The sequence below is a fragment of the Chiloscyllium punctatum genome, chromosome 40 (genome assembly GCF_047496795.1).
Source record: "Chiloscyllium punctatum isolate Juve2018m chromosome 40, sChiPun1.3, whole genome shotgun sequence".
NCBI classification, from domain to species: domain Eukaryota; kingdom Metazoa; phylum Chordata; class Chondrichthyes; order Orectolobiformes; family Hemiscylliidae; genus Chiloscyllium; species Chiloscyllium punctatum.
The window spans coordinates 13011315-13031930 of record NC_092778.1 but is presented as its reverse complement, the minus strand read 5'-3'; the positions used below and the strand labels follow the sequence as shown (position 1 = coordinate 13031930).

General features: G+C 41.5%; 1 protein-coding gene across 1 annotated transcript; it reads right to left on the bottom strand.

Moving 5' to 3' along the window:
- Positions 1-156: 156 nt before the first annotated feature.
- Positions 157-13201, bottom strand: LOC140464756 (mesothelin-like protein). The gene is made up of 11 exons (XM_072560249.1): positions 13144-13201; positions 8354-8462; positions 7474-7505; positions 6761-6830; positions 5874-6055; positions 5008-5154; positions 3666-3799; positions 3337-3470; positions 2946-3040; positions 1837-2023; positions 157-1454 (listed from the first exon to the last, which is right to left on the bottom strand). Exons 2-11 carry the CDS (start codon positions 8418-8420, stop codon positions 1366-1368), a joined length of 1137 nt encoding a protein of 378 aa, XP_072416350.1. The 5' UTR covers positions 8421-8462; positions 13144-13201; the 3' UTR covers positions 157-1365.
- Between the last annotated feature and the right edge of the window lie 7415 nt (positions 13202-20616).

Sequence of the window (20616 nt, the reverse complement as noted above, 5' to 3'; positions counted from 1 at the left end):
ATTACAAAAGAAAATTCATGGTCTTTGTTCTCAGTGCTGACCATTTCCAGCTAATCCACTTATATAACAGAATTGACAAAACCCCATATACAATTCAATTGTTTTTTTTATTGAAAATACATACAAAAGTTAATTTTCCAAATATATTAAGACTAAAAGAACAAATGTGTATTACATACATACTGGGTAAAACAGCAATTTATATAAATATGTAATGGTAAAGGCAGTAACTATCGTTTAACATAGAAGACAAACAAGTCATATGGCAGTTTCCAACCTGCTCTTTCCCAAATTTATTACCTTAGTTCTTGCTGACTTAGAGTTAAATGCAACACAGGCAAGAACATCTGTCGGCATTTTTCTCTGCTTGCCATTCTGTTATCAGTTCCATAGCCCGGGGCTGGGGAAGGGGGTTGCGGTGTTACTGAAAGATGAGCTGTGGCCCATTTATAAATAACCGGTTACTGGGCAGACAGTGCGTACTCCACCCACTGATTCCTCAAAAACAAGCTGGCAATCTAGAACGGAGGCAGAATCTCAAAAAGGCAAGGCACTCAGCTGAAACAAGGCAGTGTCAGCTCTGCACATGTCCCGGTTCCAAAGAAGGTGCCAACTGGTGGATTCGAACTGGGAGACAATGGCGACTTGAGCCTGAGAGTCTTCATGTTCGGTTCTCACCCAAAAACGGACAGAAACCGTCCCCCTCACCTCTGCCCATTCCCAAGCCCTAGTTGGCTTTTAACCCATATAATGTGACTTTTGCTTAGCTATTGGCTACATTATAATCAAGCCAACCAATGCAGGGGCTTCGTTATGAAAACATGTATTAAATTAGAAAGGTAATTTGAATTTTAAGCAGCAACTTCATCAGGAATATAGGAGTAAACACTTGGGAGTCTGGTCAGTCATTGAATGAGGTTCTATTCAATCTGCAACATAGCTCCATATTCCTGCCTTTGTCCCTTAGCTCTTAACATCTTTAGTGAACAAGAATGTACCAACCTCTGCTATAAAATGAACTATTGATATGGCATTCAATGCTGTTTGCCGAAGAGAATTCCAAACTTCTACCACCTTTCACTCTACAAGGAGTCCATGATAAGAAAATTCATAAATATTTCTGTGTGAGATTTGGTAGGCAGTAATAAGACTTTATTGTCATCATTCTAGTGACAGCCCAGAGTTGCCCTAAATTATTTTGTTTTACAATTGATCAGCACAATGCCTAGAAAGCTAGTTTAGAGTCATTTCAACGTTATAAACAGAGTTCAATCTACTTGTGCTGAGCTTTTTAAACCTTCTTCAATATCCTTCATGATTTTTTCCATTTAACGCAGTAGGTAGCAAAATGGGATGAAACACTATTTATGAAAGGCATTGCAAAGTGATTCCCAACACAGCAACGCAGATGGAGAGCAGGAGACTGTAGCTGTTGACTGAAGCAGAACCAGGCACTGGAAAATAAAATGAAACAATGAGAAATATACTGTTAATAATTATCCTATAAAATATTCCTTAGCCTTTCACAAGTGGACATCTTTCACAAACATTATTTCATGCAAAGAGGCTGCAGTTACTCTTTTCAAATTGGCAATATCTTTAACACTACAGTTACAAATTCTTCCAGTTAAACTCAATAACGCATGCAGTTAACTTGTTTGGGGATACCATTATGGAATTCGTAGTGACTCTGTGTAGATTAAATGCCTAAGCACATACAGTGCTCTCAAGGGCAGCACAGCTGTCAAACAAAAGATTTCCAATTTGCTCCCATGATGATGTTTCTTAGCATAGCCAATGCTCTTGTCAGTGCTTAATAAATACATTGCTACTTACATGGCATAATGGAGAGATTCCCAAGTCCAGCCGGTGATATTCCACCTGTAAGGCCAATTCCCAGACTCATCACCTCAGCCACTGAATGTGTGTTAACCCAACGCCGCACGATTTCATGGTTTTCATTCTCTTTAAGGGAATTCAGGTTAATTCCAAGCAGATCTCGAATGTTCTGGGCAGTGAGTTCCTGAAAGATAAATTGGTCATAATGTTACAACAGGATATTCTCATTCCTGACTTCATGTTGTTCTTTAATGACATCAGAAGGTGGAAGGCGCAATTAAATAACAATGTACATTGAAGGAAACAATATGCAAACAGGGTGTTTAACCCGACATGATCATGTTATCATTTACAATCTAGATAAGTAAAAAATCTTAATCATATATTTACCAACCCTGTTCCCCTTCAATCTCATCTACCTATTTAATCTAATCCTCAGCCCTAGCATGGTGCCTATCTCAATGTCTTAATTCTTTCATGTCTGCCAATCGTACTGTTCTGATGGATTTAATTCCACTTCTGAAATGATTCCCTTCAAACATTCTGAACTGTGTAGCTTTAACTGAATGGTTCCATGAATTGTCTTTTTAATTTGAGACATTGGGGGTGAAATTGCTCTTCAGAAGTAACACAACTGGGCGGTAATGACGCACTTGTTGGTGATTGATCTCATACCACTCCACTTCCATCACAGACTTGGAAATTATTGACAACTGACATATTTATTGTTACATAGTTTGCTTAATAATGATCAAGCAATCAGCGTTTACTCGGTGTGAGTACAGCCCGGTCTGAGTACACACCGGCCTGAGTACACCCCATTCTGAGTAATCCCCAGTCTGAGTACACCACAGCCTGAGTACAACCCAGTCCCACTTTAAATCTGGTTCCCTTTTCTTCACAGCTGAGATCATGATATTCAGTTGTGGTTTCTAGTTTAGGCAAGATCTCATAACTATAGCAGTTGTGCAGCAAGGAGGTGGCCTGTGGTGATGAACATGGGATGGAGTGAATGAATTCCTGTTGATGGGCACTGTGTCTAAGCTCTGGTTCCTGTGTGATGTGTTAAAGAGCTGGATGTTGTTGCAGGCCTCAATGATACCTACTTCCACTTCCACTGGATTGAGGCTGCTGAATGTCTGGAAGTCCATGTTGATGTTGCCAGGAGCTAATCTTTGTAAATCAGAAGCTCGTGCACCACCTTTTAGAGAACAGAAAGAACAGTCAGTTCGATATTTATACACATGAACTCTTCATAAAAATAGAGTAAAATGGAAGATTTAATTTATCTGGTATTAATAACAAGCTTTCCTGGTTAAAGATTGCAATGAACTGCAAATTAATCGATTTGTATAACTGGGTGTAGGTTTGCTTGCTGAGCTGGAAAGTCCAGCAAGCAAATCTACATCCAGAACCTCAACCTGAGCTACAAATCTTCTCAAAAAAATTTGTATAACTCCTCAAATTATCATCAAAGCAGATTGTAATGTAGCTTACCAATATATGGCTTGAGTTGGTTAAAATAGGCTTTGGGATCACCAGCAAGATCCTGGAATGCAACTTTAGCGATCCCGAAGAGTATGTCTTTCTTCGCCTGGGTACATGTGGAAATATTCAGTGGCTTGGCTTTCCTGCAACAAAAGAGTAATGCATTTTGTTATCATTGACACTTAAACAACTTCGGTAGTCTGCGTTCATTGACGTTTGCCCTCAGTTATTCACAAAATGCTCCTTTGGACTTCTGCAGGTTTGTTTTGTCACAGCTCGGTCAAATAGAGAGTCAGAGAGCAGATTTGCAGAGTAGCTTTAAAGAATCTGACACTTACTTCAGTTCACTGGGAAGGATGGTCCTAAGGTTCTCCTCGCTCAGAGTACACAGTAGTGGACCACCAATCGCATCCAAAGCAACAGCGTTTAGTGGCCCAGATCTCTGCAGGTAATTTCCAATAATAACCTTGCTCTGAAATGAAAGAGAAAAGCTCAGTTTATTATCTTTGTGCCCCATACATTCTATAAACCCAGAATATTGCTGGATTACGCATTCGTCCTTTTCACTTCTTTGCATTACTTTGTAAAATATGTAAGAGCTTATCCATTTGTATAGGAGAAAATACTAGGAATTTATATCAATATAGGGGAAAATAGTAGGAATTCATATCAGTATTAACAACATGGTTAGAGAGGCAGAGGAAAGATTTATGAGGAGGTCACAGCAATGAGGAATTTTAGTTCCATGGGCAGGTTGCTGAAGCCAGGATAAATCTCCTTAGAAAAGATCGAAGGCCGATTAGACTGAGGTGTTCAAAGTCTGGATAGAGCAGCTAGGGAGGAACTGCTTCCTGTGGTGGAATGGTCAAGAACCAAGTGACATCAAGTTAAAGTGATTGACCAATTAAAAAAAACGAAAGGCAGCACAGGGAAAAATATTCTACAAAATAAGCGAATCAAGAATTCAAAAGCAGGAATTGCTGGCAAAACAGTTCTGATGAAGAGTCACCAGCCAGGAAACATTAACTCTGCTTTCTCCTCACAGATGCTGCCAGACCTGCTGAGTTTCACCAGCAACTTCAGTTTTTGTTTCAGATTTCCAGCATCCGCAGTTCATCATTTTATTTAGGGATCAAGAATTCACTGTCTGAGAATGCAGTGGAATCAACTAAAGCTTTCAAAACAGAATGGATGTGTCATCAGAAGAGAAAGAATTTGCAACTACAGCCTAATGGTGATGAGTGAGACTAGCTGATTTGCTCCTGCAGAGGCCCAACACTGACACAATGGGTCAAATGGTCTCCTTCTGCACTGTAATAATTCTCTTATTCTATGTTTCTCACTGAAATGTAACAGAAACTAACAAGCAAAGTGCCTTTATGTATTGAGTCGCTCTATACTTGCAGCATTCAGTAATGTCGCTACCAAAGCTTTTTTTTGGCAGAATCAGGTCTGTATAGATTGAATTCTTTTCATACACCATAGGTTTGTTTTAGCTCAAAGAACATTTCTAAACTAGCTGATGACTAATGTATTAGCACATCACAGGTAGCAATAAGGTTCCATTTTTGCCTTAGTTTTACTCATCATTCATTGCAGCCCAAACAACATTTGAATTCTGGGCATAACGCGTGCTTTTGATCAGGGTCACACAATCAGAAGCTCGGTGCTCATCCATACCGTGTTCAGATTTGGGCTGTTGTTTAGAACAAGTGCAAGAGTATCTGCACTTGTTATGTTCCACATACTGATCTCTTCAGGGCTGTACACAGTAATAATGAATCCCAGCTGTCGTATCCGTTCCTCTGGCAGTCCGCTTGTGAATATCTGTTCCAAAATATCAAAAAGTGGACATTCAGCCAGATTAAAGTGCGCAAGATGTCAAAACTATACTTGTAAACCTTAGTTCTCTTATAGATTGTGTAGTGGTCATGGCTATCTCTTTCTTTCTCATGGCTATACAGCAATGGAAAGCAAATGATGGGACTGTGCAATACCAGTCGGGCCCTTGCAGTGGGTCACACGCTTCGAGTCAGTTTTATATTGTCCAATTGCTCAGTTCATACCCTTCAACTCCTGTTACACATTCTTCCATGAGTGTCTCAAGGTTGGTAATCTCACAGGTTAAACTCACTTGGAATCCAGCCAGCTATCTCTGCAGCCTGGGTGTGTAGTTGAATCATGCAATTCACACTTCACTAAAACTACAATCTGATCTTTCTTGAGGGTCACCAAGATGCATTTATTGGGCATCCTGAGACTTTACAAAATGAGCTACCTGTTGAAGCAAGTGATATGACGGGAAGTTGGACAAACGTATGTGGCAGAACACATTACAGGGTGGCAATGATGGATTTAGATGAGGGAAAATGCAAGAAAGGCTTGAATGGAGCATAAACAACAGGGTGGACTGATGGGGCTAACTGGCCTGTTTGTATCCAGTTTCTATGCCACCCTATGCATGGATGGTTCTTAGGGATTAACTATGTTGGATACTAGAAGTATACATCAAGGGAAGAATATATCTCCAAATGATGCAACCTTACCTCTCCCAGTTTCCTTTTTAGAACAAGAAGCTGATCTCTACTAAAAGCGATATGTCCCAGTTCGGTGAGATTTGCAAGGAGCACACTGTTGTTCAAGCAAGCGTCTAACTGATCAGTAGGATACAGCGCAGGCAATAATGTATTGCTGGTCATATCTTTTGCAATGAAGCCATTGGTACAATCTGTAAGAACACAAACACATTTGCATTCGACACATGCAGATGTCAGTATATAGACACGTATCCTACCACCAGACTTGGCTGGGAATGGAGCCTGAGGTGTAGGACCTAATCATGCTACAGGTTCACAACATACTCTGACACTGAGCCACATGAGGTGACATTAAAAATGATGACCAAAGGTTTGGTCATAGAAGTGGGTTGTAAAGACTATCTTAAAAGGACAGAAAAGTACACAGGCAGAAATGTTTAAGAAGGCGAGTCCAGATTTTGGAGCCTTGATAACATGATTGCCTATGGTCAAGTGATTAAAATCGGGAAAGCTGAAGAGATCGGCATTGGAAACACATAGATGGGCTTGTGGTGTAGAAGTGGCTGTAATGATAAGGAGGTGTAAGACAATGGGGAGGTGTTTAAATAAAGAAACAGAGGCGGCTCCCATCTCAAAATATATGTTTGGGCAATGAGTACAAGGTCAATGCATAATGCTGCCAATTTGGATGCAGGTAGCAGAGTTTTGGATGGGCAGAAGTTCACAGTGAGTGGAAAATGGGAAGCTGACCAGCAGTGCATTGCAGTAATGAAGGCAGGAGAAAGTAAAGGCATGGATGAGGATTTCAGTGGCCAATGAGCTGGGGCGGGTCGGAGCTAGATGACGTCACATAGGCCTACATCAATAAACTGTTTGCCTCATTGCTCATTACTTACCAGTGGCACGTTTCACACGTCTTCTAAACAAGATCGGTCTGAGTCGTTGTGATCCTTTCTCACCAACAGCCTGCAGAGGGTCAAACAAGCTACTCACTCTTGTATTCATTTACATCATACATTTTAAACACATAATTAACTCAATAGCCATATAGCTTATTTTAAAGGCTGATTAACTAATGGGTGGCACAGTGGTTAGCATTGCTGCCTCACAGCACCAGAGACCCAAATTTGGTTCCATTCTAAGTGACGGTCGATGTGGAGTTTGCACATTCTCCCCGTGTCTGCACATGTTTCCTCCAGATGCTCCAGTTTTCTCCCACAGTCCAAAGATGTACAGGTTAGGAGGATTGGCCATGGGAAATACAGGGTTACAGGGAGGGGGTTGGGTCTGGAGGGTTGGTGCGAACTCAATGGGCCAAATGGCCTGCTTCCACACTGTAGAGATTCCATGACTATATTCCACAACGAGGAATGTGTCACTTGAAGTACCTTTGCTCTTATTGATTGGTTACTGCTATTTTTTAAATATTAATATACGAGAGCACAGGTTAACTTCTCACATTGACTCACTGCCCTTATCAAATCTGAACTTCTCAAACTTTGCGTTAATTATTATACAATATTTTACATCAGACTGATCTTGGAATGATTGTGCGCTCTCTAATTATATTTTCAATGATATGCAACAGAAGATATCAAGTTCCTCTTACCGACTGAGCATTCAAAATGGTCAGAAAGAAACCTGAAAGGAAATATCAGAATAATCTGTTAAAGGAGAGTTCCACAAATCATTTGCTCATCAAAACGTACACACTTCATACCTCAGTGCAACATCTAATAGCTCATGAATGAACAAGTCAAAGAACAAGACAAACTGTTTCAGATCCCCTAACTCAAGACATGAGCAATTGAATAATGATTATCACTGATTTGATGGAGATGGTCACTGTGTGGATCAACTGCTTACTCAAGGAAAGTATTTTTATAAGGTATGATTTCTCTGGTTAATGTGCAAAACAAATCTTATCACAGTATGTGTGAAAATAATAAATGAAACTAAACTAAATTAAAATATACCTGCTACTGTACAGAGCAGTACCATTGCAATATCCAAAATGAATCATTACAAAGTGAGGGTATTACAAAGGAACAGAATGCTTCAATAACCTCTGAAACAACTAGATGCATAGTGCTACTTTTTGTTTAACAAATTTTCCACTGTGAGGCATTAAGAGATTAGTGAAAGAATCCTGCACTCCAATATATTCAGGAACTCTGTGGTATAGAGTTCCACAAAATAATTTGTTCTGAAGATAGACTTGAATTCTAATGATAGGCTTTTGTTTGTGATACCAAATCCAAAGTGCAAGACTTCTTCAGTCAGCTGAACACAAAATATAATTCAATCATTTTGAGTAACAGGGCATTTCATCTGCAGCTGACTGTACAGTTCAGGATCCCTGCTCTGTGAAGCCAGAGCAGGTCAAAGATGCATTGCTTTCATTTCCCTGGCATGTCATAATTGTGGCCTGTATTAGGCCACAGATAGATCCCAAAATTGAAAAATAGCAATTAAAGGCATTAACCTACCAATGACAATGAGAGTTATGAGCTTCATTGGAAGGAGGTAATTGGACACTGGTGTGTTTGCCATCATATCTGGTCAAATGTAACACTTTCTAGAACCAGTTGGATTTTCCTGTAAAAAGGGAATAAAGTCATGATTAGCATACACAGGGCAAGTAGCAGTGGTCACATTTTTCACAGATAGAGGTAAGCATGATTGAAATGAAGCAAGTGCACCCCAAGCTTGATGTTTGCTATACTTCCTGTTTCCTCTAAGTGGGGCCATTGAGTTATCAAAAGTGCAGTCAGTGCTGAGCTCCCACACTACATTGAGACATGGTGCAGTCGGTGCTGAGCTCCCGCACTACATTGAGACAAGGTGCAGTCAGTACTGAGCTCTCACACTACATTGAGACAAGGTGCAGTTAGTACTGAGCTCCCGCACTACATTGAGACAAGGTGCAGTCAGTACTGAGCTCCCGCACTACATTGAGACAAGGTGCAATCAGTACTGAGCTCCCACACTACATTGAGACATGGTGCAGTCAGTGCTGAGCTCCCGCACTACATTGAGACAAGGTACTGTCAGTGCTGAGCTCCCACACTACATTGAGACATGGTGCAGTCAGTGCTGAGCTCCCACACTACATTGAGACAAGGTACAGTCAGTGTTGAGCTCCTGCACTACATTAAGACAAGATGCAGTCAGTGCTGAGCTCCCACACTACATTGAGACATGGTGCAGTCAGTGCTGAGCTCCCACACTACATTGAGACATGGTGCAGTCAGTGTTGATCTCCTGCACTACATTAAGACAAGATGCAGTCAGTGCTGAGCTCCCACACTACATTGAGACATGGTGCAGTCAGTGCTGAGCTCCCACACTACATTGAGACAAGGTGCAGTCAGTGTTGAGCTCCTGCACTACATTAAGACAAGATGCAGTCAGTGCTGAGCTCCCACACTACATTGAGACAAGGTGCAGTCAGTGCTGAGCTCCCACACTACATTGAGACAAGGTGCAGTCAGTGCTGAGCTCCCACACTACATTGAGACAAGGTGCAGTCAGTACTGAGCTCCCACACTACATTGAGACAAGGTACAGTCAGTGTTGAGCTCCCACACTACATTGAGACAAGGTGCAGTCAGTGTTGAGCTCCCGCACTACATTGAGACAAGGTGCAGTCAGTACTGAGCTCCCACACTACATTAAGACAAGGTGCAGTCAGTGCTGAGCTACTGCACTACATTAAGACAAGGTGCAGTCAGTGCTGAGCTCCTGCACTACATTAAGACAAGGTGCAGTCAGTACTGAGCTCCTGCACTACATTGAGACAAGGTGCAGTCAGTACTGAGCTCCCACACTACATTGAGACAAGGTGCAGTCAGTACTGAGCTCCCGCACTACATTGAGACAAGGTGCAGTCAGTACTGAGCTCCTGCACTACATTGAGACAAGGTGCAGTCAGTGCTGAGCTCCTGCACTACATTAAGACAAGGTGCAGTCAGTACTGAGCTCCTGCACTACATTGAGACAAGGTGCAGTCAGTACTGAGCTCCTGCACTACATTGAGACAAGGTGCAGTCAGTACTGAGCTCCTGCACTACATTGAGACAAGGTGCAGTCAGTACTGAGCTCCCACACTACATTGAGACAAGGTGCAGTCAGTACTGAGCTCCTGCACTACATTGAGACAAGGTGCAGTCAGTACTGAGCTCCCACACTACATTGAGACAAGGTGCAGTCAGTACTGAGCTCCCGCACTACATTGAGACAAGGTGCAGTCAGTACTGAGCTCCTGCACTACATTGAGACAAGGTACAGTCAGTGTTGAGCTCCCACACTACATTAAGACAAGGTGCAGTCAGTGCTGAGCTCCTGCACTACATTAAGACAAGATGCAGTCAGTACTGAGCTCCCACACTACATTGAGACAAGGTGCAGTCAGTACTGAGCTCCCACACTACATTGAGACAAGGTGCAGTCAGTACTGAGCTCCCACACTACATTAAGACAAGGTGCAGTCAGTGCTGAGCTCCTGCACTACATTAAGACAAGATGCAGTCAGTACTGAGCTCCCACACTACATTGAGACAAGGTGCAGTCAGAACTGAGCTCCCACACTACATTGAGACAAGGTGCAGTCAGTACTGAGCTCCTGCACTACATTGAGACAAGGTGCAGTCAGTACTGAGCTCCCACACTACATTAAGACAAGGTGCAGTCAGTGCTGAGCTCCTGCACTACATTAAGACAAGGTGCAGTCAGTACTGAGCTCCTGCAGTACATTAAGACAAGGTGCAGTCAGTGCTGAGCTCCCACACTACATTGAGACATGGTGCAGTCAGTGTTGAGCTCCCACACTACATTGAGACAAGGTGCAGTCAGTGTTGAGCTCCCGCACTACATTAAGACAAGGTGCAGTCAGTGTTGAGCTCCCACACTACATTGAGACATGGTGCAGTCAGTGCTGAGCTCCCGCACTACATTGAGACAAGGTGCAGTCAGTGCTGAGCTCCCGCACTACATTGAGACAAGGTGCAGTCAGTACTGAGTTCCCACACTATGTTGAGAAAAGGTGCACTCTGGAATTTAGAGTTTACTGATGACCATGAACATCTGTCAGGAAAATCCCACCCAGTTCAGCGCAAGGACACAACCTCCTTTATCTGGCTCAGTGGTTAGCACTGCTGCCTCACAGCGCCAGGAACTTGGGTTCGATTCCAGCCTCGGGTGACTGTCTGTGTTGAGTTTACACATTCTCCCCGTGTCTGCTTGGGTTTCCTCCGGGTGCACCAGTTCCCTCGCACAGTCCAAAGATGTACAGGTTAGTTGAACTGGCCATGCTAAATTGCCCATAGTGTTCAGATATGTGTCAGTTAGGTGCATTAGTCAAGGTTAATTGTAGAATAATAGGGTACGGGATGGGTCCAGATGGGATACTCTTTGGAGGGTCAGTGTGGACTTGTTGGGCCAAAGGGCCTGTTTCCACACTGTGGGGATTCTGTGATATTCTAAGGCCTGACCTACATGTGACTAGGAGAAAGTGAGAACTTGAGATCAGAGGTAAAACATGTTGTGCTGGAAAAGCATAGCAGGTCAGGCAACATCCAAGGAGCAATTAGGAGTCACCTACGTATGACTCCACACCCACATCAATGTGGTCAACTCCTAAAGCCCTCTGGGCAATTAGGGATGGGCAATAAACACTGGCCTGGCCAGTGATGCCCACACCCAATGAATAAGCAAAAGGATTCTTCTATTTCAACCTCACTCACAGGGTGAGGCTAATTTTTAACACCTGAACAAATCAGTTGACCTTTAATTCAACATTGTTGTTCAACAAGAAGAAACCTGCAAACGCGAGATGAAAATTTACAATACTACATGAACCACAGAATAGGGCAGTCAACATCTGAGAGGAGGTGATCTTAAAATGACCTTTTTTGAATGAACCTTTGATGTTGAAAAAAGGATAAACACCCTGGGAGTAAACTCACCAAGTCTCCTGTGAGAGCACCTTCCGAACCCACAAACTGTACTGCCTGGTAGGACAAGGACAGCAGCTGTGTGCAAACTACAAACTCCCCTCCCAGCTACACATCCTCCCACCTTGGAGTTCAATCACTCTGTCTCCACTGGAAAGGGATCAAAATCCTGGAATTCCTTCCTTGACAGTGTATTTATACGGCAAAGTTTGTGGCAGTTCAAAGAAAGCAGTGAGCATCACCTCCTCCAGGGAAATTCGGGATGGACAATCCCATAAAGAACAAAGACGTCCTTTGCCATAGAAACAGTTTCAATGTCACAGAGAAGCCAAACTCCTGGAGACAATGGGTTCAAATCCCACCACAGCAGCTGGTGGAATTCATATTCAATCAATAAATCTGGAATGTAAATTTGGTTTCCGTGATGGTGACCGAGACAACTATCATTAAAAGCCGGTAAAAGCACGATGACCTTTAGAGAAGGAGACCTGCCAACTTTGCCCAGTCTAATCTGAATGTGTCTCCAGATCCACATCAATGTGCTGACCCTTACCTGCTCTGGGAAATGACCCAGTAATCCACTCAGACCCAGGGCAATCACTGATGGGCAACAAATATAGTCTTTGCTGATGACCCCAACAACCCATCTCAAGAGAATAAGCAAGTTTTAAAGATGTTTTTCTTGTTTTATACATTGAGCTCTGGCTGAACTCAGTGCCGGAAAGAAAGGCTAATGTCCAGCTCCCTGGCAGATTATTCTCTCTGTATTCTTCCAAAAAAAACGCCTGATGTCCATCGTGTACAATAGTCACACTGCAGTCGGACAAGGTCGAATTAGTGTGCATATAGACCAGCTAAAAAGTTTCAGAGTATGAATAAAGTCAATGCCAACATATCAAAACAGGCTTGAAATGAATCAAAAATTGATTTTTCACAGTTATTTCACTGAAATTCAGAAAACAATCATTCAAACTCTTTTTAGAGATTCATTTCCTTATCTTCTCATTGGTTTAACATAGATTAAAATCAAAAATCCTTGGCATTCTTTTCCAAATCAATGGAAAACAAAAAAAAACCATTGCAACAATATCTTAGTTGTTGATTCTTTACAAATCTATTATATTCTGTTGGCACGGACCAATTTCACTCACCCATAGTACAGAACTACAGTCATAGTAACGCTTGCATTAAACTAAAATAATACTGCACTGCAAAACATCAATATACAATATAAATCTTTCAATTTATCTTAAAATATTTTCCCAAAGTAAATTCTCATCCTTCACATTCAAAATTATCCATCTTAAATAAAGGCTATATCAAACCTTGAAAATGTGTCTCCTGTCTTCTGTGAAAACTGCTGAGCACTGCACTGAATGATTGAGCAAGCCTCTGGGATCCTATATCCAAAGCCATCCTCTTATAGCTATTCTTCTTATGAAAATCTGGGTGGGGTCCTGACGTCTTTTAAGAACATTACCTGCTTTCTAAAGTGTTCACGTACATAAATGCTGCAAACAATGACATTTGAAGGGGTGGTTCATGCATTGAAGCTATTTTGATGATGTGAGTGTCCACAGAACAAACGAATAACTTAATTTGGTTAACGTAAACAAGGCATTCTCTACATTCTATTCTCTGCTGTCATTAGTTTGTTAGTGTTCTCCTCTCTATCTCCCATGACGATAAACTCACACCTCATGCCTAGGTATCAGTGGCCTTCTACCAGAACACACCAAAAAGTACTCATCACTTACTCAGGCTTCTCCATATACAGTAGGTTATATTGAGTTGACAACACTGAAACAGTCCGTTTGGATCAGGAGGCCTTTTCTGGCATTTCTGCTGAAGTGTGCCTTCACCCAGACCATTGACCCCATTTTGGAGACTTCTATCAAGTTTCTAAGGAGAAGGCCCCATATTCTTTAAGTCTTTCTTAGCAGTAATGTGCAAACTCCACCACTGTGGATCATAGTCATGGGTGATATACTACTTAACCACAAGACCATAAAACCATGACGTACATTCAGCCTATTCATTTAGAACATGGTTAATCTGATAATCCTCACGTCCACATTTCTGGTCTTCTTCCATATTCCCTGATTTCCTTACTGATTCAAAATCTGTCTGTTTCAAACTTGAGTGTACTTAACAATCTCTGCAGCCCTCTGTGGTAAAGAATATCACTAATTCTCAGAGAAAAAAAAAATCTTCCTCATTTCTGTCCTAAATGTGACCCCCTTTTCTGAGGGTAGGTCCTCTGGTCCTAGCCTCTCCTACAAGGGGAAACAATCTTTCCTCATCTAACCTGTCCAAAGGCCCCTGTCAAAAGGCAGTTCTTCATACCTGGGATCAACCAAGAGATCCTTATCTGAACTGCCTCCAATGACAGTGTAACCTTCCCTTTAATAATTTTTTTCCTGCTTTGACCCAGCGTACTGCTGTTATTTTATGTTTGTAACCTCTGACCCTTCATGTCCCACTCTGGGTATCAGTAGTCAACTAGCTGCCCTGTAGTACCACCTACTTACTCACTTGGGACACCTCTCCACTTGCTCCTACAGTAATGACTGTGTCACCTACATTCGCTTGTGGCTGGTGCCCATGGAGAATGCCCCAAGATGTTTGTGGCCCAGTGTCCAGGGTGGAGGTCATTCAGAGCAAGGTGTGAGCTGAATTCACCAGAGACCCACTCCATGTTGGGTTTCCATGACGTCTAGCTTGCTTACCGAGGTGGGAAGTGGAATATTAATGAGGTGAGTTGGGCTGTTTAACACGATGTTTAACACGTGATATAATCCTCCTCAAGTGGTGACTTGCTGCCGCCTAGACAGAAACCTGCCTTGCCACTTGTGAAAAGCAAACTACGCAATGCTTCTGATGTCAAAATGGGCTTCACCAGACTTCTCATCTGATTCTGTGACACAGCTCACCGTATCCATGGTGCTCAGATAGCTAGAGGATTCCAACCTATACCTTTTACAACACAAGAGGGCAAACAGAACAAAATATGGTAGGTGTCATTTTCCTAGGATGGAGGATTTCAAGACTAGGGCATATTTTTTAAGGTGAGAGGAGAGAGATTTAAAAAATACATGGGGGACAGATATTTTACACAGAGGGTGGGTTTGCATGTGGAATGAACTTCCTGAGGACGTGGGTACAATTACAATGTTTACAAAACACTTAAATAAGTACATAATTAGGATAGGTTTGGAGGGATATGGGCCAGGAGCAGACAGGTGGGACTAGTTTAGTTTGAGATTGTGTTTGGCAAAGTGTTTATTTCTGTGCTGTATGACTCTATGACTGTATGAATCCATTGTAAATTAAATACATTATAAAGCTGCAAATGCCATATACAGCAACATTGAGTATCATTTGACTCAAAATACACAAATCATGCTAGGATTTGTTTTCAATAAATTATTCTTCGTTTCATGTTTGAAGTTGCTGATAATGAGCAACTTAAAACCTCGCGAGTAACTGTTATCAGGGCTTTGCTGCACTTGCCATTACTAATCACAAATGTTAACGGTCCCCTGACTGAGGAGCAGATTTTTTTCTTTTGATCACTACTCAGTTGTGAAATCAAAGTCCAGATGTGAACCTTGGTCTTTTTCCTTCCTTGAGGAGAAAGTGAGGACTGCAGATGCTAGAGATCAGAGCTGAAAATGTGTTGCGGGAAAAGCGCAGCAGGTCAGGCAGCATCTCCTGTTCCTTGGATGCTGCCTGACCTGCTGCGCTTTTCCAGCAATACATTTTCAGCTCTTTTTCCTTCCTTCCCTGGTTACTAGGGGATCAACCTCCTGACTGTTCTTCCCCCTGCTGTTCTGTGAGAGTACAGGCACTAGACAGAGCTCAGCAGTTCCACAAGATGGCTCACCATCACCTTTCCAAATACACTTAGGGATGGGCAGCAGCAGTGGCCTCACCAACAACACCCACATTCCACAGAAGAATAAAAGATCATTCATGTAATTGGCATGTGAACAAATTCACGAAAAATATGGGTGTGTAAGTTTGAAGGAGCTTTTTATCCTTTAAATGATGAGTTAGAAATTGAAAGAGAATCATTTTATAAAAGGTTAACAAAGTTTTTTTTTCCTATCTCTGTTACTGAATGGTGCTGGGCCTCTATGTGGAATGCCTCACCACATTTTAAATCCATAAGGGTATTCTCCTATGCCACAACCTCTGGAAATGGTAATATATTCATAACTTCAGCCAAAATTTTCCTGATTTCAGTTCAAGTGTTTTGTAACGTGATCTTCAAGGCGCTTAGCCCACCAGGACTCAGAGTGACCTTTCACACGCAGTCTTCTGTTCTTCACCTCATGGCGACCTTTGACACCTTTCTCATGGCTGGAGAGGCAGAAGTGCTTCCCACTGCCAGGACTTTCAATCCTCTGGGCCCCCATTTGAAGCTCAACTAGACTTGCACCTCAGACTCTGCAAGTCAGGTGCTGACCCTCACACAGTGAAGGAAAGCTCCCTCCCCTGCTAATCACAGGCAGGGACGTGGAGTTACTGATGGATGAAATGGTGGAAAAGAGGGAAGTCCCTTTTCGAAACAGTCCTCACAGAAGGCATAGCCACCAGGTCCAACCATTCCGAACGGACAGCAGCCTGGGTCAGTGCTATGTCACGGGTGAAGCAAGATGTCCCACCATGCAGGAAGAAGGTCTTCCACGTTTCGCAACAATAAGCACTATCATCTTCTCTCCGCTACCTCACAGACCCACTGCTCACTTTAACTCTGACACTGCACACACCCTTCCCCAAGGTTCATGAAACTTACTGCTTTGTTTAGCCTGTCCATGCTACAACATTCAGTATTGCATTCATCATATCCATTTCCTACCAACCTCACCTTCCCACATTACTAACCCTGGCAGCTCTCTGAGGTTTTGACACACTGGGGACACCTTACTACCTCTCCTGCTACATCCCCTTCCATCAATTTCAATCTCTCCCTTTTTCACCTTATAGGAAAGATTAGCCCATAACTAAGCCAAGAGATTTATGACCAATGACAGACAGCAGGTTCCTTACAACATTTGAGGACAAGATTCTGCATTCGGCCAGAGAACAGTGTGATTGCTCATGTAGGGATGAACAGACCTCACTGGCCAACCAAAGCAGTAAGATTCATTGTGCTGTGCTGTGCTGCACTGCTGTCCCATTATCACCAATGCAATGTGCTGTAAGATGTGTGATTTATACGTATTTTAAAAACAGGTTTGGATTTTTGAATTTGGACTCGTGGTATATGGGTTTTCTGTGCATCTGCAGGGACTTATTGATTAACTTGTAACCATGGAGATTTCTTCAAGAGGAAAACTTCCTGGAGATAATAGTTTTTGTTTACTTTGAGAGAATCTTGTGAAAGAACAAAGGAAACAGCTGTGGACTAGGCTCCAGTTTATGTCAGGGTTTTTTTTATTTAGGAAAAACTCCTATCACTTGAAAAACAAACTTTTTTTTGTTTTAATTTGGGCAGCTCTTTAGAGTACTTGACTGAAAGAATATGTGTAAAACAGTTTCTTCTAAGAAAGGAAGAAGATAGTTTAGCACTTTGAAAAATATATTACCTTAGTGTAAGTAGTTCAGTAGAAATTCCAGGCCAGAAGTGTTTTGTTAAAACCCAATGGGGTTAATTGAAGCTCATAAAGTATAAGCTTCAGTTGAAAGAAGACCCCAAGAAGAGGTTATCAGTTTCTCAAGACTTGGAGTTGAAGCCGTAATTAAATTAAGCCTATAGAAGTGATAGTTATGTGAAGAGTTAAATTCATTCATTTCGGAAATAACAAGTGAATAAACTTGCTTATAGTTAAGATATCACATGAAATTTACTGCTTTGTTTAGCCTGTCCATGCTACAACATTACTTTCATGGTATTGGGGTGAGGTGATGGTAATTCTCCCCTAATCTGGGACAGAGGCATCTCACTGAATCTGTAGTCTTCCACTTCAAGATATGAGATAAATATTACTTTAATAATTTATGGAAATCCAACACTAATATTTTACCATAACAATATTGGGATTTAAGAATTGGTTTCTCTATTAGAAAAAGATTGTATTTTCTATACTTTACAGAACTATTAGTGTTGCAATTGATTACAGCACCATCTGTGAATAGTATATTTTGTCCTTTCATGAGCTTCCTTATTTATTAGAACTTGTGTTATGATTAGATTCCCTAAAGTATGGAAGCAGGCCCTTCGGCCCAACAGACCCTCCGAAGAGCAACACACCCAGACCCATTCCCCTACATTTACCTCTGACCAATGCACCTAACACTACGGGTAATTTAGCATGGCCAATTCACCTAATCTGCGCATCTTTGGACTGTGGGAGGAAACCGGAGCACCCGGAGGAAACCCACGCAGACACAGGGAGAATGTGCAAACTCCACACAGACAGTTGTCCGAGACGGGAATTGAACCTGAGTCCCTGGTGCTGTGAGGCAGCCGTGCTAACCACTGAGACACCATGCCGCCCCTTATCTCAAAAATATTTGCATCATCAGCTCATGAACAGAAGTCTGAATGCTCAATTGAGTAGAATGTCTCAGACTCTGGTAATATGAAGGTTTTTATAACCTGTCTGAAGTTTGTGGAAAAGACTACCTGGAGTAAAGTTGTCAGTCCTTTTGATTTATTCAGTTTCTTCGGGATTTGTCTTTCCTAATGTTAAATTGAGGGTGATCACCTGATTAGGATGATTCCAAGAAGGGCTGACACTGTAATCCATCACATGTGTTTGAAAGCACTCAGACACACCAGTGATGCGTACATTGTCATCTAAAGGGCTGGTTCATGTTTTGAGGCTGTTTGTTATATTTCATGTCTACCATTGGGATACATCAAATCAATTCAAAGAATGCAAGCATACATTCTCCACATTCTGTACTCCATAGTCACCTTTTCTTTGATAGCTGCTCTCCTCTTTCGGAATCAGCAGCTAATTCTTCAAAAGGTAAACAAGAACACTTCTGAAAACACTTGTCAGGTCCTCAACTGATTTACTTTACTTCTATAATATTCAGACACATTGAATTAACAGCACAGAAACATGCCATTCTAACAAGTTGTCATGTCAACATTTATGCTCTACATGTTCCTTGGCACACAATAACACCAATGGAATCTCTTCCATTGTCTTAAAAACCCCGAAAGAGTTCCACCCAATTATTTATTTTCTAAAGGCAAGGATCACAGAATTTTCAGTCATTGAGGGGGAATTTAACTAATTTATGCTAAAACGTAATATAATTGTGTTAACCTATGCTAATTTGATTTCGGGATCTTTGTTTGGGGCATTAAAGCTAAAACCCACATACCAGATTTTACTATATTGGAATTTTATTCAGTAAATCCAACACTGGGGTAACTTCCTTGGAATTTTAATTCAGAACCTTCAACACCAGAGATTACAGTACATGTGGTGCTCTATAAGCCATTCTAATACAGAAAAAACTATTGTGAGGATTAATGTATCAGGTCATGAACTAACTAACATTCCCCCCTACCATCCTGCCATCACAGTAATTGTGAATGACAATATTAAGTCCCATATTTATGTGTTTTTTTGCCCCGTTAGATCATATAGATGAATCTTGGACACTGAGTTGCTGTAGTACACTCAACGTATTATTTGTACAAAATAAAATGAGGTGTCTTAATAAAGAAGGTCTACATCATGTTTATGGCAATTAAGCATTGAAATAGCTCCAACTTGTATTATCTCATCTGTGAAGAAGATCTTAATTAGATCTTTGTTACAAAAGGTTAGTATCTCATTCACTCTGGTATTTCCTTCCAGTACAGTCTCACTGATATTTATGCTCCATACATGGATGTAAATACTTTCTGTATGCAAGGAGCATTCTTTTGTAGTTGGGAATTTGGAAAAAAAAACATGCAATGCGGGAAATATCATTAAGTTTATCTCATGCCATTCCTACAGCCTAATGCCAGGGAATCTCAGTACTAAAAAAGGGCTTTTGCCCGAAACGTCGATTTCGCTGCTCCTTGGATGCTGCCTGAACTGCTGTGCTCTTCCAGCACCACTAATCCAGTATTTGGTTTTCAGCATCTGCAGTTATTGTTTTTACCTAGGGAATCTCAGTAGCCAATTAGTGATAAGTACCACAAAGCAAAGTTATTTTTATGGAACTTTATGTAGAATACACAGCATAGAAATAGATCATCCAGTTTAAGCAGTTCTTGCCGTTATGAATATTCCACCTCCTTTGAGCTCTTTCCCATCTAACTCTATCAAAATAACATCCAATTCCCACTGCATCCTAAAATGTATTTCTGAGAAGTATGAATTATTCTTATTTATCATAGACACGTAACAGGGAATAGAATTTAGCATTTTCATCTCAAAGCTGACTTGTTCCAGATTGTATACTTCCTAATATCAGGATTTGCTGTACATCTCTATGACTCTATGACTCTAATAAACTCAGGAACAATTCATTTGCTTTTTTTATTAAAAATATAAATCTAATACTTGGCTACATAACTTTCCCTTAAACCTATCTACACTATTCACCTCACCCTCTCCACAATGGTGAATTTCACATCCACCACACCACCCCCCCCTCCCCACCCCCCACCCCGACCCCGCCAACTTTTGTTTCCAAAGTGCTGCTTGCTTTATGGTGACTATTAGATCTTGATGGTGCCTAGTTTTGCTCTTTTCCTTGGGCCTGATTTCAACGTAGTGCAACTGGATTTTGGCCACACAAAAACCTTGGCTATGTCTGAACTAATAAAAGCTTTC

Excerpts from the sequence above, each read along its gene's own strand:
- LOC140464756 (XM_072560249.1), bottom strand. The coding sequence starts at position 8,420 with ATGATGGCAAACACACCAGTGTCCAATTACCTCCTTCCAATGAAGCTC. Across the intron at positions 3,800-5,007 it reads ACAGCCCAAATCTGAACACG|AGCAAGGTTATTATTGGAAA; the intron begins GTATGGATGAGC and ends CTTTCATTTCAG. Across the intron at positions 2,024-2,945 it reads TCAATCCAGTGGAAGTGGAA|GAACTCACTGCCCAGAACAT; the intron begins GTAGGTATCATT and ends TTTATCTTTCAG.